The sequence below is a fragment of the Arachis stenosperma genome, chromosome 10 (genome assembly GCF_014773155.1).
Source record: "Arachis stenosperma cultivar V10309 chromosome 10, arast.V10309.gnm1.PFL2, whole genome shotgun sequence".
Lineage (NCBI taxonomy): Eukaryota > Viridiplantae > Streptophyta > Magnoliopsida > Fabales > Fabaceae > Arachis > Arachis stenosperma.
In genome coordinates this window covers 133,348,617-133,374,055 of record NC_080386.1, presented here as the reverse complement: position 1 = coordinate 133,374,055, position 25,439 = coordinate 133,348,617, and the positions used below count along the sequence as shown (strand labels likewise).

Below are 25,439 nucleotides of genomic sequence, written 5' to 3'. Positions count from 1 at the left end.
CAAGGTGTAGCAACCAATTTATATTTAAACTAACCTAATTTAAAAAAAACAATGGATAATTTTATTATCCAAATCAATAAATTTATTTGTAAAACCAAGTAAATAATACCTTTTTCTTTATATAAAATTTTTAGAATTAATGTAAGAAGCATAAATATATTTTTGGCTTCCTGTTTTATTAATGCTTTATATATATTTTTAGTTAAAATCTATTAATTATGTAAATTTTCTATTAAGTATACAAAGATAAATGCCATTTAAAAAAAATAATGAATTTATCTATACTATAGTGTCATTCACAAAATATTCAAAATTCTAAAAATTGGTTTATAGTTAAATTCAAAACACATTAAATCAAAAACAAAAAAATTAAGTTCAACATGTCTCATTATTTATGTAATTACGTAAATCTGTAACTTAAAAATCTATATTTTAAGTGATTTCTTTTATCTAACTAATGTAAAACACAGATTGCAAAATTATTTTCATAATACTCAAATACAATTCATTTTCTCTTTTTGCGCTTAACAAAAAGATACCATCTCAAAAATCATGTTTGATTTATATTGTAAAATAATATTTGAATTATTATTTGCCATGATAACAGTTAATACAGTTTTATTTATTGGTTTAATTCTTTCATAAAAAAAGTTATACAATATCTAAAAATAAAAAAGACAAAAGTACTCCTTAAAAAGTAAGTGATAATATACACCTCCATCATCAACTACACAAATCTTAAAATAAAAAAAATAAAAAATAAAAATCAATTATATATAAGATCAAATATTATTTTTTCATTCTTGAAAACAAATCATTATTAATAACAAAAAATAATAATTAGAGAAAAAAAATAGTAAATTAGTGAAAAGCAAAGAATTTTATTATGATCCAATCTTATCTCTTGAATCTCTTTGTCTATTTGACAGAATTCACAATATATATATATATATATATATATATATATATATATATATATATATAAATTAAATTTTCACAACTGTTATACAGAAAATCATCAAATCACATTTTCAGGACACCTATATCTTCCTAGTTTTAAGATACAATATCAAAATAAATTAAAAAAATAAAATAAATAAAATATTAGTTAAATAAACTTTTAAAAGCCAATAAATCTCTCTAGAATTCACATTCGTAACCAAATAATATTATTCTTCTATATTCTAGAATACTACTTCTGTTATGCACAGAATATATACTCATTTAAGAGTAGTTTATATTCTACATTTAATTCTAAATAAAAAATAAATTTATATTCCAACTGGTATTTAAAGATATTACTATCTACAACTATTTATTGAATGTAAGTAAATTTTATAAAAAAAATATAATATCTTTTTTGCTCCCAATTCTATTAGTATTATACTAATATTTTTATAAATATTACGAACTCACATAAAATCAGAATTCCATTTTATTTTACATTTTCCTAAACTACACTTTTTTCTTTATTTTCATTCTTAGTATTGGTGACAGATTTAATAAAATACAACAATCATAAAAAATAAATATAAAGTGATAACATATTGAACTGAAATAAGATGCATAAAACATAAGCAAGAAAAAAATAAAAAAGATCTAGCCAAACTATGTTATAAGTATGTGGTTCAGGGTATAATATAATGATTATTCATCTATGCTTTTCTTGGAATGTGTTACTGTTTAATATATTGAAAAAATGTGGACATCAAACAAAATAAATTCAAATAAACACAATTTGGATGGTACAGTTTCAGAGTCTATAATCCAAACCTATTATAAGTTTCTGTAGTATTATTTTTGTTCATACCCTGGCCCAATATCAAAGGTCCAGGTCCAACTAAAAGGCCTAATCTGAAGGATTAAGCCTAGCTAAGTACCGACCTCCACGTAAGTAGTCGGTATCAACCATGACTTGGTACAAAGAAGTCGGATGTGGGATTAGTTGGCAGATAAACACTCATTCAAATGAGTAACCGCCCCTAAAATCTCTCTAACCGCTTCGTAAAGCCATATCTTAACCTCCCCAAGATAATAGGGACGGTTAACACCCTAAAGATACGGTACTACTCCAACGGTGGTTATTGGTTCACCACTACAAATACACTGACCCCCTCAGGTATCTCTAAGTCCAATACTCTCTAGACCTGCTTACACTCTTGCTAACTTAGGCATCGGAGTGTCTTTGCAGGTACCACCCCCCATTCACTCACGCGCGCAAGTCGGACGGAGCCTCCCGAGTTGCAGATCCATCCGGAGTTTTCCTCCTTCATACACTTGGGCCGCCAAACGTCATCCATTTTATTAATCTCCGGTTACCCACCGTAACATTGGCGCCGTTGCCGGGGACCCGAGAGATCATCCATCGATGGCGGACAGATCCCACGAAGAAGGCCATGTGGAAACAGATTCTGAACAAGAGAATCTAGACATGGGCAATGACAATGAAGACCTGGCCCAACACCAGGAAGATAACAATCAACACAGAGAGGGTACCTCCGGAGTGAAAAATCCGAAGGTAAATTCCTCAGATGGGTGCGAATCAGAAAAAGGCGGACCATCCCTCGTAGCTGAATTAATGGGATTAGTCCATAGCCGCCTGGAACAGTTGGAGCAAGAGCGGGAGAAACAGAAGGAAACTGAAAGGTACCTTAAAGAGGAGATGGAGCGGCGAAAAGAGTTAGAAAGAAAACTCTTACAGCTAGAATCCTCCCTCAAGGGTCACAACTCTCGCGACGATCAGGAAGATCAACTCCCGGGTGGAGAGGATCCTTTCAGCGAGGACATAATGAGGGCAAAAGTTCCGAGAAACTTCAAAAGCCCTGATATGGACCTCTATGATGGGACCACAGACCCAAAGCATCATCTAAGCAACTTCAAAAGTCGGATGTATCTAGCTGATGCCTCCGACGCTACGAGATGCAAAGCTTTCCCGACCACTTTATCGAAAGCGGCAATGAAGTGGTTCGATAGCCTCCCACCAAGATCAATCACAAGCTTTGAAGACCTCTCAAGGAAGTTTTTGATGAGGTTCTCAATTCAGAAAGATAAGGTGAAACATGCACCGAGCCTCCTGGGAGTAAAACAGGAGGTCGGAGAGTCTTTGCGAGCCTATATGGAAAGGTTCAATAAGGCATGTTTGGAGATCCAAGACCTGCCCACAGAGGCAGTCATAATGGGGCTAGTCAATGGGCTCAGAGAAGGTCCCTTCTCACAGTCCATATCTAAAAGGCACCCCGTTTCTCTAAGTGATGTACAAGAAAGGGCCGAAAAGTACATCAACATGGAAGAGAATGCGAAATTAAGAGACCTGAGTTGGCGACCTGGACCCCCTCCCTCATCTAAGGAGAGGGAAAGGGAAGTCAAGAAGAAGGAAGAACTCGGTCTCGAGAGGCCCAGAAAATATCACTCTTATACTCCTCTCAAAACTTCTATAGTGGATGTATACAGAGAGATTTGTCACACTGAAAGGCTGCCACCCCCTAGACCTATTAAAAACAAAAAAGGGAGAAGCCGCAGCGACTACTGCGAGTACCATAAAATATATGGTCACTCCACCAACGATTGTTACGACCTCAAAAATGTGATAGAAAAGCTGGCTAGAGAAGGTCGGCTTGATAGATATCTCATGGAAAGGTCGGACACTCACGGGAAAAGAAAGCGAGATGATATGGATAGAAGAGATCCACCACCGCAGACTCCAGAGAGACATATTCATATGATCTCGGGAGGATTTGCGGGAGGGGGCCTCACTAAATCCTCTCGCAAAAGACATCTCAAAAGAGTCTATCAAGTCGAGGAAGAGACACCCGACTTCCCCACTATCTCATTCACAAAAGAAGATGGGCAAGGGATAATTCCCGGGCATGATGATCCCGTGGTGATAACTATGATCCTAGCCAATGCCCATCTCCACAGAACCCTAGTAGACCAAGGAAGCTCGGCGGACATTCTTTTTAAGCCCGCCTTTGACAAGCTAGGGTTAGATGAAAAAGAGTTGAGAGCCTATCCCGATACCTTATATGGATTAGGGGATACGCCAATGAAACCACTGGGATTCTTGCCCCTTCACACCACTTTTGGAAGAGGGGAAAAATCAAGGACTCTGAGCATAGACTTTATAGTCATCGATGAAGGATCAGCCTATAATGCCTTAATTGGCAGGACTACCCTTAATCGCCTCGGAGCAGTGGTATCCACTCCCCACCTTTGCATGAAATTCCCGACTTCAGCGGGAATAGCAACGGTAAGAGGAGATCAAAAATTGGCGAGGAAGTGCTATAATGAAAGCCTAAATTTGAGAGGAAAGGGCAAAGAAGTCCACACCATAGAGCTAGGCGGCACAAGGACCAGAGAAGAACTGCGACCCCAACCGGGAGGAAAAACCGAGGAGATACAAGTCGGTGAAGAGGAAGGAAAAAATACTTACATAGGAGCCAACCTAGGGGAAACCCTGAAACAAAAGTTGGGCGAACTCCTAAGAGCTAATTCTGACCTCTTCGCATGGAAGGCTTCCGACATGCCCGGGATTGATCCCGAGCTCATGTCCCACAGACTCTCGGTTTACCCAGGGTCCCGACCTGTACAACAAAGAAGACGCAAGCTCGGCCCGGAACGAGCCCTAATAGTAGAAGAGCAAGTGCAGGCGCTCCTGGAAGCCGGCTTTATTAGAGAGGTCAAATACCCAACGTGGCTAGCCAATGTAGTGCTAGTCAAAAAACAGAATGGTAAATGGAGAATGTGCGTCGACTATACCGACTTGAATAAGGCATGTCCTAAGGACCCTTATCCCCTACCGAGTATTGATACCCTGGTGGACTCCAGCTCGGGGTACCAATACTTATCATTCATGGACGCCTACTCGGGATATAACCAAATCCCGATGTACGAGTCCGACCAAGAGAAAACATCTTTCATCACACCGAGGGCAAACTATTGCTATGTGGTCATGCCATTCGGATTAAAGAATGCAGGAGCCACATACCAACGGTTGATGAATAAAGTGTTTCCCCCCACCTAGGGAGCCTGATGGAGGTATACGTCGACGACATGCTAGTAAAGACCAAGGAAGAAGTCGACCTCTTGACCGACCTCTCACAAGTCTTTGACACCATAAGGTTGCATGGGATGAGACTAAATCCTGCAAAATGCGCCTTCGCGGTTGAAGCAGGAAAATTTCTAGGATTCATGCTAACACAAAGAGGGATTGAGGCCAATCCCGATAAATGCAGAGCCATCCTAGAAATGAAAAGCCCGACTTGTTTGAGAGAGGTTCAACAGCTCAACGGCCGACTTGCAGCCCTTTCCAGATTTATGGCAGGATCGGCACTAAAATCCCTTCCACTATTTTCCCTATTAAGGAAGGGATGCCAATTCGAATGGACTCCGGAATGCGAGGAGGCGTTCCAAGAGTTCAAAAAATTCTTAAGCCAACCTCCTATCTTAACCCGACCAATACCGGGAAAAGACCTCGTCCTATACCTATCCGTAGCAAACAGGGCTGTCTCATCAGCCCTGATCAAAGAAGACGAGGTCGGACAACACCCGGTCTATTTCATCAGCAAGGTCCTGCAAGGCCCTGAACTAAGGTACCACAAACTAGAAAAGTTTGCCTACTCCTTAGTGATAGCCTCACGAAGGCTACGACCTTACTTTCAAGCTCACACAATAAGAGTCCGTACGAACCAACCCGTGAAGCAGATCCTCCAAAAGACGGATGTTGCAGGGAGAATGGTTCAATGGGCGATAGAGCTCTCCGAGTTTGATTTGAGATATGAAACTCGGACAGCAATTAAAGCCCAATGCCTCGCCGACTTCGTTGCAGAATATGCAGGAGAACAAGAGGAAAAGCCGACTACATGGGAACTCTATGTAGACGGATCCTCCAACAAGACAGGGAGCAGCGCAGGCAAAATATTGATAGATGGAAAAGGAACCCAGATAGAGGTCTCCTTAAAATTTGAATTTCCGGCTTCAAACAATCAGGCAGAATACGAAGCCTTGATCGCCGGATTAAAGTTAGCAGAAGAAGTTGGTGCTACAAAGGTGGTAATATACAGCGACTCACAGGTGGTGACCTCCCAAATAAGCGGAGAGTATCAGGCAAAGGACCCCAATATGAAAAGGTACTTAGAAAAAACCTTGGAGCATCTTGGGCACTTTGCGGAAACCGAAGTCAAACACATAACTCGGGATCTAAATAGCAGAGCGGATGCCCTATCCAAGTTAGCAAGTACCAAACCAGGAGGAAACAACAGAAGCCTGATTCAAGAAACCCTCCAAGAGCCCTCGGTATCCAAAACAGAAGATAGGCAAGAGGTACTTGAGGTAGTCGAGTTAAACCTCGGATGGATGGATCCCTTAGTCGAATACTTGAAATTCGACATCCTCCCTAAGGAGGAAAAGGAAGCCAAAAGAATCCGAAGGGAAGCACAGCATTACACTTTGGTAAGAAATGTCCTCTACCGAAGAGGGATATCAACACCATTGTTAAAATGCGTACCGACCTCAAGAACCGCCGAGGTGTTGGAGGAAGTACATAGCGGGATCTGCGGAAATCATCTCGGAGCAAGGTCATTAGCCAGAAAAGTAATCCGAGCTGGATTCTACTGGCCAACCTTGCAGAAAGATGCCACAGAATTTGTGAAAAAATGTCAACCATGTCAGATGCATGCAAATTTCCACGTGGCTCCGCCAGAAGAGCTCATCAGTATCACTTCTCCCTGGCCCTTTGCAAAATGGGGAATGGATTTGTTAGGTCCTTTTCCCCAAGCACCAGGACAAGTCAAATACTTGATTGTGGGAATAGATTACTTCACAAAGTGGATAGAAGCAGAACCATTAGCTACTATCACCGCTCAAAAAAGTCGCAGGTTCCTTTACAAAAACATCATCACAAGGTATGGAATACCTTATTCCATCACTACAGATAATGGAACCCAATTTACCGATGCCACCTTCAGAAATCTAGTAGCCAGTCTAAAAATCAAGCACCAGTTCACCTCGGTGGAACATCCACAAGCCAATGGGCAAGCTGAGGCAGCTAACAAAGTCATATTGGCAGGACTAAAGAAGAGATTGCAAGAAGCAAAAGGAGCTTGGGCTGAAGAGCTCCCTCAAGTGCTATGGGCCTACAGAACAACACCCCAATCCGCCACGGGAGAAACACCCTTCCGACTAGTCTACGGTGTAGAAGCCATGATTCCAATAGAAATCAATGAGCAAAGCCCAAGGGTAATTCTCCACGACGAGGTCGGAAATATACGGGGATACAAAGAGGAGCTCGACTTGCTCCCCGAAGTCCGAGAAGGCGCCCAGATAAGAGAAGCTGCGCTGAAGCAAAGAATGACTACAAGGTACAACAAGAAAGTCATTCGAAGAACATTTGCTACAGATGACTTGGTCCTAATCAGAAATGACATTGGAGTCAACAAATCGGGAGAAGGAAAGCTCGCCGCAAATTGGAAGGGACCATACAAAGTCAAGGAAGTCTTAGGAAAAGGTTATTATAAAGTAACCGACCTAAATGGCACTGAGCTACCAAGGTCATGGCATGCTTGTAATATGAAAAGGTACTACAGTTAAAAGCGAACTCTACTCCCTGATGTACTCTTTTCCCAACTTCATGATTTTTTCCCAAAAAAGGGTTTTTTCTGGAGAAGGGTTTTTAACGAGGCATCATAGTAGAGACTAAGGGAAAAATAGGCTATCAAGACCCTTAGTAGCAAAAGAAGGTACCTCCCCAATTAATAAAGACCTTTTTCATCCATAATATCTCTTATAATATCCTTCTTTATTTTTCTAAGTCTTTCTACGAAACGCGCCGACTTAAGCTCGACAAAACGTGAAAATCCCATGAACCGACCTAGATGGTCGTCAGGATAAAACGACGAGGTACAAGTCGGTGTAAAGAGGTTATATGAGTCGATCGTAAAAACTCGGAAACAAATCCGACTCACAAGTCGGAACAACATACCGAGTAGGAAAGCTCGGAAACACACCGACCCTTAAATCGGGATGTAGAACCGAGTAGAAGAAAAACGCATCGCAAAAATAACCTAAGTCATGAGAACTCGCTAAAGCAAAAGTTGAGTACGAGGAATAACAAAAAGAGATATGAAAACCTAGGGAAGAGTTTAAAGGATGTCCCAAAAAAGTCCTTAAACGAAAAAGTCCGAAAGACAAACAAGCCGAAAGGTTTTCAAGAAAAAGTCAAGGGGAATTCAGAAAATTAGAAAAGCATACACGCACAAGGTAACTTAAACCCTTATCCAAAAAAGGGTATTTATTTTGTTAATCTAGACCCTTAAGGGCACGCGACAAAATATTTTGTTAACGGCCTTAAAAGGCCAAAAAAGATTGTTCAAACATCATCAAGCAACATATAAATAAGTTTAAAAAAGGGGGGACTCACAGGCCGAGCCCCCATATAGCCATAAAAAATAAAGTTATCTTTTCAGAAGAGCAGAGGAATCACCACCGCCAGACTCAGGAGGAGCGCCACCAGGACCAGTTGAAGGAACGGAGGAAGAACTCGGAGCGTCTTTGGAACGAGTTGGAGACTCAATAATCCTCTGCCCCCGAGTCTTCAGATCCGACTCAGAAGCAACCTCGGGGACAGGAGGATCAACGATGGCGCCATCGATAACTACCTTGTCAGGATGCAAAGGAGAAAGATCCAAGTCGGGAGCGATAACTCTGACTTGTTCCAGGAAAATTCTCCAAGACTCCTCGGCCCCATCAGCAATAGAGTCCTCCAACTCGGCGTATGCGTTTCGAGAATTCAGCAAGTCCTTCCTCACAGCCACAATATCTTGAAATAAACTGTGGTAGCTGTCTTGTGCTGTTTTCCTCAGATTTGCCTCCAAAGTACATTGAGCCCGCAGCTTACTCTCCTCCTCCTTAAGGTGATCCCTCTCCTTCCTCAATTTATCTCTCTCCTCCTTCAACTCCTTCTCATGTTTTTCATAAATAAGAAGCCTCCCCTCCAACTCCTCAACCCTCGAGGATGCCCCCAAAGAGCTGAGGGGAGTCTTCTCAAAAATGTCCAAAAGTTTGCCACAAACACCCGCCGCCCTAAAACTCTCCTCGGCCAGAGCGGTGAGGTGGTTCCGGACAGAAACATCATCCATGCTTATATAAGGATAGATGTTCTTTCGGACGAATGCAAGAGCATCCGCCTTAACCCCCCATCCAAAGAAGAGCCAGACTCCGAAGTCTTGCGCTTCTTCTTCTCTGGCTCGGAGAGAATTTGGGCAGAAGGGGGTGGTCGAGACAAACTTGAGGAAGAAATGACAATGGGTTGAGAGGGAGTGCCCACATTCCTAGGAGGAGGAGGAGGAGGAGGAGAGATGACTGCTTTGGCACCCCCGGACCTAGCCCGGGACTTCGCTTTAGCCTCCTGGACCCTTTGGTAAGCCTCCTGAGCATTCTTCCTTGCCATATCTACAAGAAAAACAACCAACAGTTATAAGTCGGCAACATTCAAGTCGGTAGAAACAACTCGGAAATCAGGAATGCATGCACTACCTAATTGAGATTGAACAAAAGTCGGCGTTCCCTGGAGGATTTTTCTGGTATCCAAGTATGGAGCCCTCCCCCACGCTTCTCGGAAAAACCCCACAATGGCCGCCTCCACCTCATCCAGGTCATCTGGACCATACTTTTCACGAGGGGAGGACGGCAACCAATAAAGGGGAAAGCGAGGGGAGGAATGCTCATCCAGGAAAAAGGGGTGGTGACCCTCTACAGCTTGTACTTTGAAAAAATAGTTTTTGAAGTCATGAAAAGATTCGTCAAAAAGGGTGAAAATCCTCCGACCTTGTATGGCTCGGAAGGATACCCACTGCTGTTTGTTGTTTAGCCCACTAAAGGGCTTAGTCATATGAAAGAGAAAGAAGAAAATCCTCAAAGAGGTCGGAAAGTCCAGAGCGTGGCTAATAAACTGATAGATCTTCAAAAAACCCCAAGAATTGGGGTGAAGTTGAGTAGGGGCAACTCTACAGTGGTGCAAAACAGATATCTCGAAATCCGAAAAAGGAAGAAAAACACCCAAACGGGTGATCATACATTCATACATGAAGAAAAAATGAGGGACCGCCTCATTAACTCTCCCAAAACAGACCCGGTCTTCAGGACCCAGGATTATCAGTTCATATTTTGGCTCGTCCTCCTCCGAAGTACAGAGCCTGTGATGAGTACGAAGATGAGTGATAAACTCAGCATCGACCAACGGTTCCTCCCCAAGGACCGTAACATCAATCCTCTGAGAAAGAACGTCTACGGAAGCCATTTTTTATAAAGAAAAGTGGCAGAAACCTACAAAAGGAAAAAAGAAAAAGAAAAATCAAAAAACACGGCCCCTAAAGAGGAGAGATACGAAGCTAGAATCTACAAGCCAACCTATCCACTCACAAAACAAAACATGCAAACATAAGGCATGACATGGAAGAAATAAAACTAACCTTTATCCAGGAAATGAAGGTTGGAGAGAGCGGAAATCTTCGAACACAAGAATACAGCACGAGCAAGGAAAAAAGAAGTTTGAAAGATTGCAGAAACGGAAAAACGAAAGAGAGGGAAAGCATTTATAAACATGCTAAGGGGCATAATGGTAAAAACGGAGCAGTCATTAATGAGATTGCACCGCTACCAAAGCCCTCAAAACTTTCCCAACGGACACGACGCTTGAATTGACGTAACTGTCAGAAACAAAAAGTCGCGAAATCACGTCGGTTTATGAGACCCATGTCTCTCCAAATAAGTCGGCTACAGACCCGAGTTAAATACTTGAACCCAAGTTCTAAAAGAGACTTTGGGCTCAAGTAGGGGCACTGTTCATACCCTGGCCCAATATCAAAGGCCCAGGTCCAACTAAAAGGCCTAATCTGAAGGATTAAGCCTAGCTAAGTACCGACCTCCACGTAAGTAGTCGGTATCAACCACGACTTGGTACAAAGAAGTCGGATGTGGGATTAGTTGGCAGATAAACACTCATTCAAATGAGTAACCGCCCGTAAAATCTCTCTAACCGCTTCGTAAAGCCATATCTTAACCTCCCCAAGATAATAGGGACGGTTAACACCCTAAAGATACGGTACTACTCCAACGGTGGTTATTGGTTCACCACTACAAATACACTGACCCCCTCAGGTATCTCTAAGTCCAATACTCTCTAGACCTGCTTACACTCTTGCTAACTTAGGCATCGGAGTGTCTTTGCAGGTACCACCCCCCATTCACTCACGCGCGCAAGTCGGACGGAGCCTCCCGAGTTGCAGATCCATCCGGAGTTTTCCTCCTTCATACACTTGGGCCGCCAAACGTCATCCATCTTATTAATCTCCGGTTACCCACCGTAACAATTTTATTTATTAAAAATTAACTATGATAGGTGCATATTCAAATTAACCACTAATATAAAATATATGTTAAAATATAAAATATACATTAAAATAAATTAAATAATATATATAATATATATAATTCACTATTTTTAAAAAACAATAAACAAATAATTTATTATAATAAACATGAGACAAACCCTGCCCCCATGAAGAGTGAAGATCCATTGCCATATCTGAATATGACTTTGCCCGTTTTTAATATTAAAATTTATTTTTTCTATTTTTTTTGGTAACAATTCATTTTCTCTCTATTTTTTGGTCAAAGTCGCTCAAATCTCTTTGTCTAGCTCAAGTTTGATATCTACTGGAGTTATTCTCAGCGACAAAAAAATCAAGAGTATCTTTCTAAGTGACATAATATTTATGGCGGGTTCCAATCCAACTACCCAATTTCACCATTTCTAGGAGTCTATAGTTTGCCCAAATTTCACGCCACTGCAAAGTCTTGGTCTGCAGTCTCCACCATATTTTTAAAAAGTAAAATGCTGAGGAAATTTTAAAAAATTAAAAACTAAAATTCAAGAGAACTACTTCTTTTATACCTATTCAAAACCAAGAGTTCAGTCCTGAATTTTGGATATCCGAAAAGGGTTTCAGCAGTTAAAAGAGAACGTAGTTTAGAAGTTAGTTACACGTTATTGGTAGTGGTAAGTGGTAACATCGTAACAGTTTCTTGTTATAGATGTTGAGCTAGCAGAGTTTGTTAGTCCAAGTCACCAGTCTCTAACCGTTTCTCTCAACCCAGCTTTCTCTACTCCCTCACTCTCATCTATTGATTTCGATTTCTTCGCTCTTACTCGCTAATCTCTGTATCATTCATCACTCTTGCTTATGGGTAGACCAAGGGATGAGTACTACTGGGGTCAAGTTACTAAAGAAGGAAATGATGGTTGGTTGTGCAAACGCTGTAGCAAAAGATTTAAGGGTGGCGTTTCAAGAATCAAGGCGCATCTGGGAAATGAAACAGGGAAGGGAATCAGTTTATGCTCTATGGCTGGTATCATGGCTGGTTCAAGTAATCAGGTGGAAGCTCCGAATGAATTGGATTCATTACAAGGTACATGCAAATATTATCTATGATTATATTCGTTGTTAAATTGAAAAATTTAAATTCGTTGTTAACTAAAATACTAGTACTAAAATCCAGCAAAATAATTTTTTATTGGAAACAAAAATGTATAATGCCCATGTATACTCAGTTTAAAGTGTATTTTATTGTTATGGTCATTTCACAAATTAGATGCATCGATTTATTTTTGAAAAAGTTACAAATTTTATAATGTTAAATCCAACCATCCGATTTTACTCCTCTTTAAATATATTCCTTCTTTCTTTAGATAATTTATATTGAAAAGGAAAAAGTATTGATTAATATATATTTTTCTTTTCTGAATATTAAACAATACTTCTCCAAATATATCTTTTGATATGCTAAATTTTTATCTTGTTAAATTATATTTTTATTATATATATTAAAAATACAAATTTACCTGTCATAAAAAAAAATCAGTTTTCTAGTTTAGGATAATAATATAGTTTTACTTCATGCAATAGCTTTTAAAGATAATTTTTTGGCATTTCGAATTGCACAATTTTAAGTAAAAGAAATTCTCACCACCATATATAAGTTTCTTATTCCCTGACTACATAATTTCCACCATTCCCCATTGTTTTGGGATGTGGCTGCAAATTGTTATCAACAAATTTTTCGTTTGCAAAATATTATTTTTATCATTATAAAATAAATAAATAAAACATTTTCTCTTTAGACTTGTTCATTATCATTAAACTACTGTAGTAAACTTGTTCTTTTCGAAATACCTCATGCAATCTTGTATGAGGCGTGTAAGAAGTAAACCATGAAAAAAATACACCTTTAAGTTTCATGTGAAATTCATATGATATATGATCTCAAATTCAAAGAAGTTGTTGTTGTGTTATACATGCCTGCTCTCATTCTTATTGGAGTAACATGTTGCTCTTTTGTTTTCCAAATAAACAGGTTTGGCGCATTCAAATGAGGTTGTGGCTAGCGGCAACATTGGTTTTGGAACTCACATTAAAAAAATGCATGAACTGGTCAATAAATTAAGCAGTTGGGAAGCAGAACTTAAAGATGGATGGCAATGGCTGGAGCACTGTGGCAAGAAGTGCGAAAGAGAAGAACTCGATGATTGGTTAAAAGAAGCTGGAGGCCTTAAAGAAGAAGCTCTTGAGATAATTGAGTCGTTGCATCAGCATGCTTTGCAAGACCCTTTAAAGAAAACAGATGATTTCAAAAGCAAATTGTTTTATATAAAGTATAAAATGCCTTTTTGCTTGGACAAGGAATCCGTTGACAGAAATTTCATACAGATGCGAGATCTTCTAAGGGATGATAATGTCTTCTTCATTGGTGTATGTGGAATGGGAGGAGTGGGAAAAACTTGGCTAGTAACTCACGTCAAGAATCAAATAAGAAGTAAGAAGAGTTTTTATTTTGAGAATGTGTATTGGGTCACAGTTTCCCAAGATTTTAGTATTCTCAAATTGCAAAACTCCATTGCCAAAAGGATAGGTGAAAAGCTTGATGATGATGATGAGATAACTGACAGGGCAGAAATTTTGTCATCTGCATTGAAGAAGATAGATAGGTTAGTGCTTATTTTGGACAATGTTTGGAATTATATTGATTTACAGAAAGTGGGAATTCCTCTCAGAACAAATGGGATCAAATTGATTCTAACAAGTCGTCTAAAGCATGTGTTTCAACAAATGGATTGCCCAACAGAAAATTTAATACAAATGAAACCTTTTCATCCAGAAGATGACCAACAAGATGACATGAAAGAGGGTTGGGAATTATTTTTGCTAAAACTTGGATGCAATGGAAGACCTGCAACCCTTTCTGGTGAAGTAAAGAAAATTGCAAGATCTGTTGTAGAGATATGTGATGGCTTGCCACTTGGAATCTCTGTGATGGCCAGATTGATGAAAGGAGTAAATGATGACATCAGTATATGGAGACATGCACTAAGCAAACTTGAAGATTCATCAATGGGAGAAGACATGGAAGAAGAGGTTATAAAGGTATTAAAACAAAGCTATGACTATTTGGGGGACAGCACTAGTCAAAATTGTTTCTTGCAACATGCATTATACAGTCAAGTTTCAGCAGAGGTGTTATTCATGAATCTCGTCGACGAAGGGTTAATACAATCAACAAGGAGTTTAGACAAAATATTTGTCCAAGGGCAAGCAATATTAGCTAAACTCAATAGCCATTCATTGATTTCTTGGGTTCATGATTGGATCCTTTTGAGGCACCTTTCAACTATGCATAGTTTATTGAGGGACATGGCAAGTGATATTGTGAAGGGAAGGTTCATGCTGAGATGTAGAAAAGGTTTAAAAAATATCCCTGAGATTCAGGAGTGGACACCACACTTGGAGAAAGCATCTTTGATGGACAATGATATAAAAGAAATTCCAGAGGCCACATCTCCCATGTGTCCACAATTGTCCACCTTGAATCTTAGTAAAAATGGGATCAGATACATTCCAAATTGTTTTTTCAACCACCTTGAAGCTCTATCTCTACTTGACTTATCCTACAATGTAGAATTAACTTCCTTGCCAAATTCCTTGTCTAGTTTGAAGTCCCTTAAATCCTTGTTGCTCGAGCGTTGTTATTCATTGAAGTATGTGCCTCCATTGGGGGAGCTACAAGAGCTTTCAAGATTGGTTATTTCAGATACATTAATTGAGGATGTCCCACATGGGTTGGAAATGCTGGCCAAGTTGAGATGGCTTGATCTATCTAATAATAGAAAACTTGTTTGTGTACCATGGCCTGTGTTATCTGGTTTGACTAATGTTCAATACCTTAATCTCCAAGGAACATCTATAACAGGACACATTGTGCAAGGGGTGATAAATAAGTTGGAATATTTTCAAGGCTCCTTTCAGGTTGCTAAGAACTTAGCCGATTTCATGGAAAATACCCTCAACAGAGATGGTGGACTTAAATATTATGATATAGATTTCCGATCTTCTTGTATGCTTTGGAAACTTGACATTTTGGGAGGGAAAAGGAAGCGCATAACTGTGGGAGATTTCGAAGGATTTGAAGTTTTGTTGCCAAGTGACCTTCAGGAATTGAATATAAGAAATAATAAACAGTTGGGTGGAGATCTATGTGAATGTGGCGCTTTGTCATTGAAAGCTCCTTCGTTGAAGAAGATTGATGTGAGTTATTGCCCGAAATTAGAGAGATTGTGTTGTCTGTCTGGTCCCTGTTTCTTCTGCCAACATCTTCAAAACCTTCAATCTTTGGTTCTATATGACTTGGAAAGACTAGACACCATATGGAGGGAAGATGATGAATTCATAGGCTTGCCCAACTTGAGTGAATTGAAGATCCAACATTGCAACAGGATGGAAAGGTTAATGAGAGCTACATCTCTTGCAAAACTCCCAAAACTAGAGAGAATAAGTTGATTATTGTAAGTCAATCAAAGAGATATTTGCAATGGGGACTGTCACAATAATTACTCTCCCCAACTCATTCAGGGAGTTGTGTTTATGGGGACTGCCACAATTGGGGTGTGTGTGTGACACGGGCAGCATTATAGTCTCTAACTACCCTCCAGAAGTTACGGTCTTCTTGTGTCCAGAACTAAGAAGTCCCATCTTTGATACTAGGTATCTAGGATAGGATAATTATGCATTCAATGTTTATTGTCAATTTTAGTGCCATCAACACTACTTTAATTTCTTTATAAGTCATAGTCCTTTGAGTGATTTTTTGTTAATATAAATGTATAATACTCACATGACATATTAATATAGATAGTTAGTCCTATATATGGTTTGGCTATGTGAAACAAAGTGATCAAGTGTTTAACGTGGCATCATGATGTAAGTGGTAGTGTCACTTGTTATAATGTGGTTTGTCTGCGTTTTAATTTAGTGTCATGTGTTATAATATAATTCGTTCTTTTAGCACTGATATATTATCATTGTAAGTGACTTAAGTTGGCTTTTAAATTTTTTACTCGAACTCATTTTATCTCTTAAAATTAAAGAACACAAATCAAATTAATGTTTAAAATATTTTTTATTTCATAAATTTAAAATTATTGTTATCTTTTAAACATAATAAATAAAGAATTTATTATACAATTGAGATTGTATATATAAAAGATAATACTAAATTACTTATCATATATAAATATGTGTAGTATTGTCACCAAAAAAAATATATGTGGTATTTAATTTATTTTTAATGTATGAACACAAAAAAAAAAAAAATTATGAAGATACATTAATCTTAATTCTTTGTAAGACATGAGAATATGGTATATTTTTTTTTTGGTGTCTAATAAAAGAATTGACACATGCAGCTTCTTTCTATTGGTTTTCTTTGGAAAACAAAACATTTTTATTTTATGTTTGCATAGAGTTCTTCTATATATATATCTAGGCATAACTTAAAACATGTTAACTTACCACAAAAGTAAACCATATTTTTAATAAAATTATCTCTCTTAATAAATACTATTTATTTTTACAATCATGCTATACGTACTAAAATTAACTTCAAATATAGAATATATATTAAAGTATAAAATATATAAAAATAAATTAAATTATATATATAATTTATAAAAATATATAATAATTAATTTTAATGTGTAAATAATATTTTTATTATTTTTATGCTAGTTCTATATATACCGTGTAATATTTATCACTTGATAGAAGTTCTTATTTAATATATTTGTTACTCTCATGTTGAATGTTATATTTATAAGCTTTTCTCAATTCTATCAATCACTAATATGTTCTTAAACATAAGTATTGAAATCTCTTTCTATCTATTATCTACTGGGATGCCAAAAGAGGGAGTTGTCTGGTCGATATCTTGAAATTTTTTTAGGAGTTAATTCGCGGATGGTAAAGACATGAAAACTAATCATAGATAAGGTGGAACAGAAGCTCAGTTTATGAAAAACGAAAGTTTTGAATAAAGCTGGTAAGCTTGTACTCATCAAATTGATACTAAATAGCTTGCCTATTTATTATCTAAGCTTGTATAAGATGTCACGGGCAATAGCGAATAAACTGATTGCCTTGCAAAGGAATTTTATGTGGTGTAAGGAGGACGGAACCTATGGCATACCATTGGTCAAGTGGGAGTTGGTCCAGGCGCCGAAAAAGGTTGGGAGCTTGGGGGTGGGAGATGCAGTGTTTAGAAACTCAACACTTTTATTTAAGTGATGGTGGAGGTTTTTAAAGGAGGAATGTCCGTTGTGAAAAAAGATTATCTGTTCGTGCAACAAGCTGTCCCCTAATGTATCGCTAGTAACTCAATCTCTACCGGTCAAAGGGAGGCCTTGGAAGGACATTTGTCAGCTCAATATCAAAGAGCAAAGGGTGCGAGATAAACTGGTGAGTGGTCTGGCGATGGAGGTCGGCAATGGTAGGAAAATCCGATTTTGGGAAGATAATTGGGTTCAAGGTGATCCTCTGAGAGGGAATTTTTCACGACTCTTCTCTATTTCAAGCCAACAAGGATCTGTAATTGGGGACTGTGGGTTTTTGGATGGCTTAGATTGGATATGGAATTTTCAATGGAGGAGGGAGCTGTTCCAATGGGAGCTTGAACTTGTCCATCAACTGCATGAGCGACTAAGACCAGTAAAACTGTCATCTGAGAGCGAGGATAGTGTGGTGTGGATGTTTGATAATACAGGGGTCTTTTCCACGAAATTCTTCATGCAGGTAATCCAAACGGAGACGCTGTCGAATGAGATCACAAGCTATAGCTTTACAAGTGCTCTATGGAGAGGCCTGGTACCCCTCAAAATTGAACTTTTTGATTGGTTTGTGCTAGTTGGTAGAATTAATACCAAGGAGAGGTTGACTAGATTGGGAGTTGATATTCATAGTGATAATATCTGTGTCCTATGTCGCAAAGGAATAGAAACAGTTGAGCATTTATTTATTACGTGTGAGGTAACTTAGCAAGTGTGATGCTCTTGGTTGCGATTCTTTGGTCGAGAGTGGGTTATTCCTGGGAACATGAAAGAACTGTTCGGAAGTTGGATTGGCATACACAACAGAAGATAAGGGTAGAAGATGTGGATGACAACGTTCTTTACAGTGATCTGGAACATCTGGTTGGACGTAATGCCAGAATATTCAATAATAACATTGCCAGTATGGACTTTATTCACACAAGGACAGTGATAAACTACAACGAGTGGACTGGATGTGATTCTTGAGGTGATGGGTAGCATAGTCGGCTGGGCCAGGAATTGGGTTCTCGGTCTTAATGTTTCTTGTTTTATGTTTTCTGCTTTATGATTTTGATTTTATGGTTGTGTGTTTGCTCCACTCTAATATGTTGAGCTTCCTATGTTAAAAAAAAAAAAATAAAAGCTTGATGATTATGAATATATGCGATGCTTTCGTACCATTCATTACCCTTTTGTTATGGAATTTGGAAAAACTAGTTCAAATGATTATATAGGTTATAGAATTTTTATTATCACCTCTCTTGATGTAAAGCTTATTTTCCTTTCCTACCCATTCATTCCTCAATATTCATCAATTATCTTGTCAATGTGTGCTCAACTACCATAATAAGGTTGTTAAAATAATTTCCTCAAAGGTATCACAGCTAATTTCCTATTTTCAACATAGCATGTTCTTTGAATGTTTGTATGCCACCTTCAACGCGTGTTCATATTTCATTGCCTAGTTTATGATCTTATTCTTATTTCTTACAAACATAAAAAAAAAAACATATTCCAAAACGAAATTAATCATGCGTTTGTTTACTCTTTTTTTTTTTTTGGTATTGAATCGTTTGTTTACTGATCATGAGAATAAGAATAAAGGAGAAAAGATGAATCTACTTGTTTTTGAATTTCAATGGTAATTCTTTCTGCCTTTGGGCCAAATTAAGAAGCCCAAAAAAAACTGAAAAAATTCATTTTCCATGTTTGTATCTCTTTGAAATTGGAATGTGTTACTGGTTAACATATTTTGAAAAAAAGTGGATATCAAACAAAATAAATTCAAATAGATGCAATTTGGAATTTTGGATGGTATAATTACAGAGTCTATCTATAATCCAAACCTATTCTAAGTTGTGCATGGCATTATTTTATTAATAATGCATGTCTTTATATTGTATTGGTATCAATTTAAAAATTGATTAAATATGATTCACGAAAACAAAAAGAAAATTCCGCTCAAAATTTTTGGCAACCGTTTCGAAACTACCTGGAAATTAGAGGATCAATTAACATTTGTAATATATGATATGATAAGTACAATGCAAATTTGATGAATTCAATTTAGTCTTCCCACTTTATTTTGAAAACGTGTTTTAGAATATATTATTGCTGGAGGAGAAATTTTTGTGAATCTTAATTGAGATTATAATTCTCAATTTTAAAAAATAATAAATAAAGAATAATAAACATGAGGTAATTTTAAAAGATTTAATATGATATAAAATTTTAACTATAATAAATTATACATATTTAAAGATAGGGAGATGCTCCCATAAAAACGTATAAAAGATTTTTTTTAAAAACACTTATGTGTCGTATTATTATTGGATATATTAATGAACCGGTTATTTTTTAATTTTTTAATAAATTAAAATAAAATCGATTTTTTTATAACAAGAACAATAAAATTAATTGTTATCAGATCCGGTCGAACCGACCAATTTATATAACTCACTAGATCATGTTCTTTTTGTTTTTTTTAAAACAAAAATCAGGAATATATTTGTCTTTTTTATCAAAAAATTTAAATATGATTTAGTTTAGATTGTGTAAATCAACAGAATCAAATCGGGTCTAATGCGAATAATTAGGTTTATTATTGTTGTATAATAAACTGATTTTGTTCTGATTTATTAAAACATAAATTATTAACCGATTAATAAAAATGTCTAATAATATTATAACACATGTAAACATCTTAAAAAAAAGATATTTTTAGTGTTTTTATGGAAGTGGTCTCCTTAAAGATATTAATACTAGCGTTTTATATTTTTCGTATTATACCAGCGTTTTATATTTTTCGTATTATACTTTTTTTTATTTATTATTTTGCAATAATTTGGATTTTTTTGCATTTGCGCAAATTTCACGTTACTGCAAAGTCTTGGTCTCGGCCATTTACAAATTAAAAATTAAAATACAAGAGAACTTCCTCTACTTTTCTCACAAGTCACAAAGCAAGACTCGGTTCTGATCTCCGAAAAGGGTTTCTGCAGTTTCAAGGGTATGTATGTGATTCTTCTCTTTGTTTATCGTATTTCGTAGATCTCTGGTAAAATTGAAATTAGCAAGCATAGCATAGCATTTTGACGAACTTTTAAAGTTGAATTGTTTGTTTGGTTTAGGAAAATTGATTATGGGTAGACCGAAAAATCCGATCTGGAATGAAGTTACTATAATAGAAGAAGAGAGAAAGTGGTTATGCAATCGCTGTGGCGAAAAATATGCAGGAGGCGCTACAAGAATTAATGAGCATCTGGGAAATACAAAAGGGGCGGGGAATATCACTTTGTGTCCTCGTCGTCACGACCTTGCTAATGAAGGAGTTAACAATTCTATGTTGCCTGGTTCAAGTAATCAAGTGGAAGCTCCAAATGAACTCGGTTTAAACAATGGTGTGTTGGCTGCTTCAAGTAATCAATTGGAAGATCCAAATCGATTGGATTCATTACCAGAACCAGGTACACAAATATTCTGTATCATTATGATTGCTTCTTGTGTATTACACATGTGCTTATGTCATAATAAAGACTTAGTAAGTCCACTTTTTAAGGCAAAATAGATTCTCCTAGAGTTCATTTTTACATTTATTGCGGGTTAAACTACTGAAACTGAAACTACACTCGAATTTTGGATATGCTGATTTTTGGATACGCGACAAAAACAATCTCGACAAAAAAAATCCAACAAAATGTTATAAAATACGACAAACGGAACCAACAATAATAATCTTTTTTTGTATAAGCTACAAATAATTTTTGTACTTTACAAATTGCATATTCATTTAATTCAAAATTTTATAAAAATATTTAAATAATTATTTAAAAAATTCGACCCTTAGATTTTTTTATTTATTAAGAATAAAATTATCTCATTTTTTTAATTATACTTATAAAAAATTATATCAAAATTTTTAATTTTTAAAATATTTTTATTTTAATATTAAATATTTTTGTCATATTTTAAAATACGTTAAGAATATTTTTTTCGTTAACAAAAGTAAAGTATTTTTGTCTGCGTTGAAAAAACAGTACAATTTTGATAGATTACCGTTTATTATTAACTAAAATACAAATACTAGTAGTAAAATCCTCCGTGTGTTTTGATATATTTGTCCTAAAAAGAAATATGTTTCAAAATAATTGTCGACTATGAACGTGAGTTAATTAAGTTGGTAATTGATTTGGTATTGCTTAAACAAGGTTTTGAACTTGCGGATCCTATGAATGCCTACCATGAAGAGGCTGAAGGTCATCCTAATACGATATCTGCTTGCTTTGACGGTCCAATATATCAAAATGATGCGGCCGGACCCAGCAATATGGTGGAAGGTATGTTACCTCCCTCCCTTGTTCTGGCTACCAAGAGCTTATAATAATCATCACGTGTTTGCTCCTTTCAATTATTATTTTGCAAATAAACAGGTTTGCCACATTCAGATGAGGTTCTGGAAAGTGATAACAGTGGTTTTGAAACTGACATTGAGAAACTACGTGAATTGGTTGATGAATTAACCGGCCGGGAAGAAGAAGTTAAAGAAAAACTGCAGTGGCTGGAGTATTGTGGCAAGAAGCATGAAAGGGAATCAGCCGATGATTGGTTAAAGAAAGCGGGAGACTTTAAAAAAGAAGCTCGTGACATAATTGACTCGTTCCCTCAGGATGCTTTGCAAGACCTTCAAACGAAAACAGATGATTTACGTTGCAGATTGGACTTGCTGGAGGATGCGAATGCGACACCTGTCTGCTGTGATGATGATGAGGATCTTATGGATGCATATTTCAAAAAGATGCAAGAACTTCTAAGGGATGACAATGTCTTTCTCATCGGTGTATGTGGAATGGGAGGAGTGGGAAAAACGTGGCTACTAACTTACTTCAGGAATCAAATAAGAAAGAACAAGAGTTTTAATTTTGAGAATGTGTTTTGGGTCACAGTATCCCAAGATTTTAGCATTCTTAAATTGCAAAACTCCATTGCCAAAAGGATAGGTGAAAAGCTTGATGATGATGATGAAATAACCGACAGGGCAGAAATTCTGTCATCTGCACTAGGGAAGATAGATAGATCAGTGCTAATCTTGGATGATGTTTGGAATTATGTTGATTTGCAGAAGGTGGAAATTCCGCTCAGAACAAATGGGATCAAATTGATTCTAACAAGTCGTTTAAAGCATGTGCTCAGACAAATGGATTGCCCAAAAGATAATTTAATAGAAATGAAACCTTTAATCAACGGCATATACACGGAAGAACAAAATTGGGAGTTATTTTTGCTAAAACTTGGATGTGATGGAGGGCCTGCAATTCTTTCCGGTGAAGTGGAAAATACTGCAAGATCTGTTGTAGAGATGTGTGAGGGCTTGCCACTTGGAATTACTGTGATGGCAAGATTGATGAAAGGGGTCAATGATGACAGTAATATCTGGAGATATACACTGAGCAAACTTGAAGATTCATCAATGGGAGAAGACATGGAAGAAGAGGTTATAAAGGTATTAAAACGAAGCTATGACCACCTGGCAGACAAGACTATTCAAAATTGTTTCTTGCAACATGCATTATACAGTGAGGTTTCAGATGAGGTGTTTATTATGAATCTCGTTGATGAAGGGTTAATACAATCAACGAGTAGTTTGGAAAAAATATTTGTCCAGGGGAAAGCAATAGTAGCTAAACTCAAGAGCCATTCATTGATAGATTGTTTGTGGGATTCTGATTCCAGTGATTTGCATATGCATGGCTTATTGAGGGAGATGGCAAGTCATATTTTGAAGGGAAGGTTCATGCTGAGATGTGGGAAAAGTTTACATAATATCCCTGAGATGCAGGAGTGGGCACCACTTTTGGAGAAAGTTTCATTGATGGACAACTATATACAAGAAATTCCAAAGGACACATCACCAGAGTGTCCGCAGTTGTCCACCTTGAACTTTAGTAAAAATATTATTACATATATTCCAGATTGTTTTTTCTACCGCATTAAAGCTCTGACTCTTCTTGATTTATCCTACAATGCAACCTTAACATCCTTGCCGAATTCATTGTCTAGTTTGAGCTGCCTTAAATCATTGTTGCTCGAAGGTTGTAAGTCATTGGAATCTGTGCCTCCATTGGGGAACTTGCAGGAGCTTTCAAGATTGGTTATTTCATGGACATCAATTAAGGAAGTACCTGATGGGTTGGAGGTACTGACCAAGTTGAGATGGCTTGATCTATCTCATAATAGCAAACTCTGTGTAGAATTGTCTGTGATATTTGGTTTGACTAACGTGCAATACCTTAATCTCTACAAAACATCTATAGCAGGAGAAGTAGAAATTGTGCGTGGCATGATGAGTAGGTTGGAATATTTTGTAGGCTCTTTTCAGGTAGCTAGGAACTTGGCTGATTTTGTGGAAAATATCCTCAACAGAGATGGTGGACTCAAATATTATAATATCGGTATCCGATCTTGGAATATCTTACGGAAACCAAACTTTACTGGGAGGAAAATGAAGATCATAACTGTCGAGGATTTCGAAGGATTTGAATTTTTGCTGCCAAATGACCTTGACCAATTGGATATAAGAAATAATAAACAGTGGAGCGGAGACTTATGTGGAGCTTTCTCATTCAAAGCTCCTTCATCACTGAGGGAGATAAAAGTGAGCGATTGCCCAAAATTGGAGAGATTGTGTTGTATGTCTGGTCGCCGTTCCTTCTACCAACATCTCCAAAACCTTCAATCTTTGGAGCTAGATGGATTGGAAAGACTAGACGCCATCTGGAGTGAAGAAGACGAATTCATAGGTTTGCCCAACTTGAGTCAATTGAAGATTTCGTATTGTGATAGGATAGAAAGGTTGATGGGAGCTGCGGCACTTGCAAAATTCCCAAAACTAGAGAGTATAGAAGTGCGTAGTTGTAAGTTAATGAAAGAGGTATTTGCAACGGGGTTGAGCGAGGATGATCCTGATTTCACAATTACGTTCCCCAACTCATTCAAGCGGTTGACTTTATCGTTCCTGCCAGAATTGGTGAGTGTGTGCGGCAGCATTATAGTCTCTGAATCCCCTCCAGAAGTTACGGCCTCCTTCTGTCGACAACTAAGACAGCCCCACCTTCGGCACAAGCAATCTCCTTCAGCCCCTGAGTCTAATATTAAAATACAATATCCTTATGGTTGAATGTGTAATGTCAATTAGTACCTATGAACACTACTTTAATTTGCTTTCTCCAAAATGCTATTCACTTCCATTGTCCTAACTTCTTACTTTTTCATCAAATAATCAATTCCTCGTTTCTTTTGCAAATACAGCTTTTTTTTATTCACTCTCTTTGGGAAACGAGATATTTTTGTTTTATTTTTACAGAAAAGTACTTAACGTACTGGGATTCAATCAGAACAATGGAACCTTTTGCTACATGTACATTACATCAAAACTTGAACGTATAGCCATATTTTCTCTCATGCATATGCACATAATGAATGTAAAATTTATACTACTGTCCTGTTGAATTTTCTTTCTCAGTTTTTGGGTACGTATCAATCTTCATCTTCTAATTGTACAAAAGCTATTCTCTTCCGTTGCTGTTATTGATGATTAATTTTCTCTTGGTTATATTTGCCAAATGGGTCTGTATTGGTTTTATTTTTATTTTTTCTTCCCCTTTTTTTCCCGACCCAACTAAAAAAATGTTAAAATCCTTATCAATACCCTTTTCCACTAATCCAAACATTTATCAGATTTGAATAAGAACACTTG

At 37.3% G+C, this 25,439-nt stretch overlaps 2 protein-coding genes across 2 annotated transcripts; both read left to right on the top strand.

Annotated features, from left to right (window-relative positions):
• The first annotated feature begins 11,995 nt into the window (after positions 1-11,995).
• Positions 11,996-16,232, top strand: LOC130956368 (probable disease resistance protein At1g61300). Its single transcript, XM_057883404.1, has 2 exons — positions 11,996-12,462; positions 13,408-16,232. The coding sequence occupies exons 1-2, from the start codon at positions 12,237-12,239 to the stop codon at positions 15,882-15,884; spliced, it is 2,703 nt and encodes a 900-aa protein (XP_057739387.1). The 5' UTR covers positions 11,996-12,236; the 3' UTR covers positions 15,885-16,232.
• Positions 16,233-20,555: 4,323 nt separating this feature from the next.
• Positions 20,556-25,155, top strand: LOC130955366 (probable disease resistance protein At4g27220). The gene is made up of 4 exons (XM_057882205.1): positions 20,556-20,696; positions 20,818-21,153; positions 21,895-22,023; positions 22,117-25,155. Exons 2-4 carry the CDS (start codon positions 20,829-20,831, stop codon positions 24,858-24,860), a joined length of 3,198 nt encoding a protein of 1,065 aa, XP_057738188.1. The 5' UTR covers positions 20,556-20,696; positions 20,818-20,828; the 3' UTR covers positions 24,861-25,155.
• Positions 25,156-25,439: the final 284 nt, after the last annotated feature.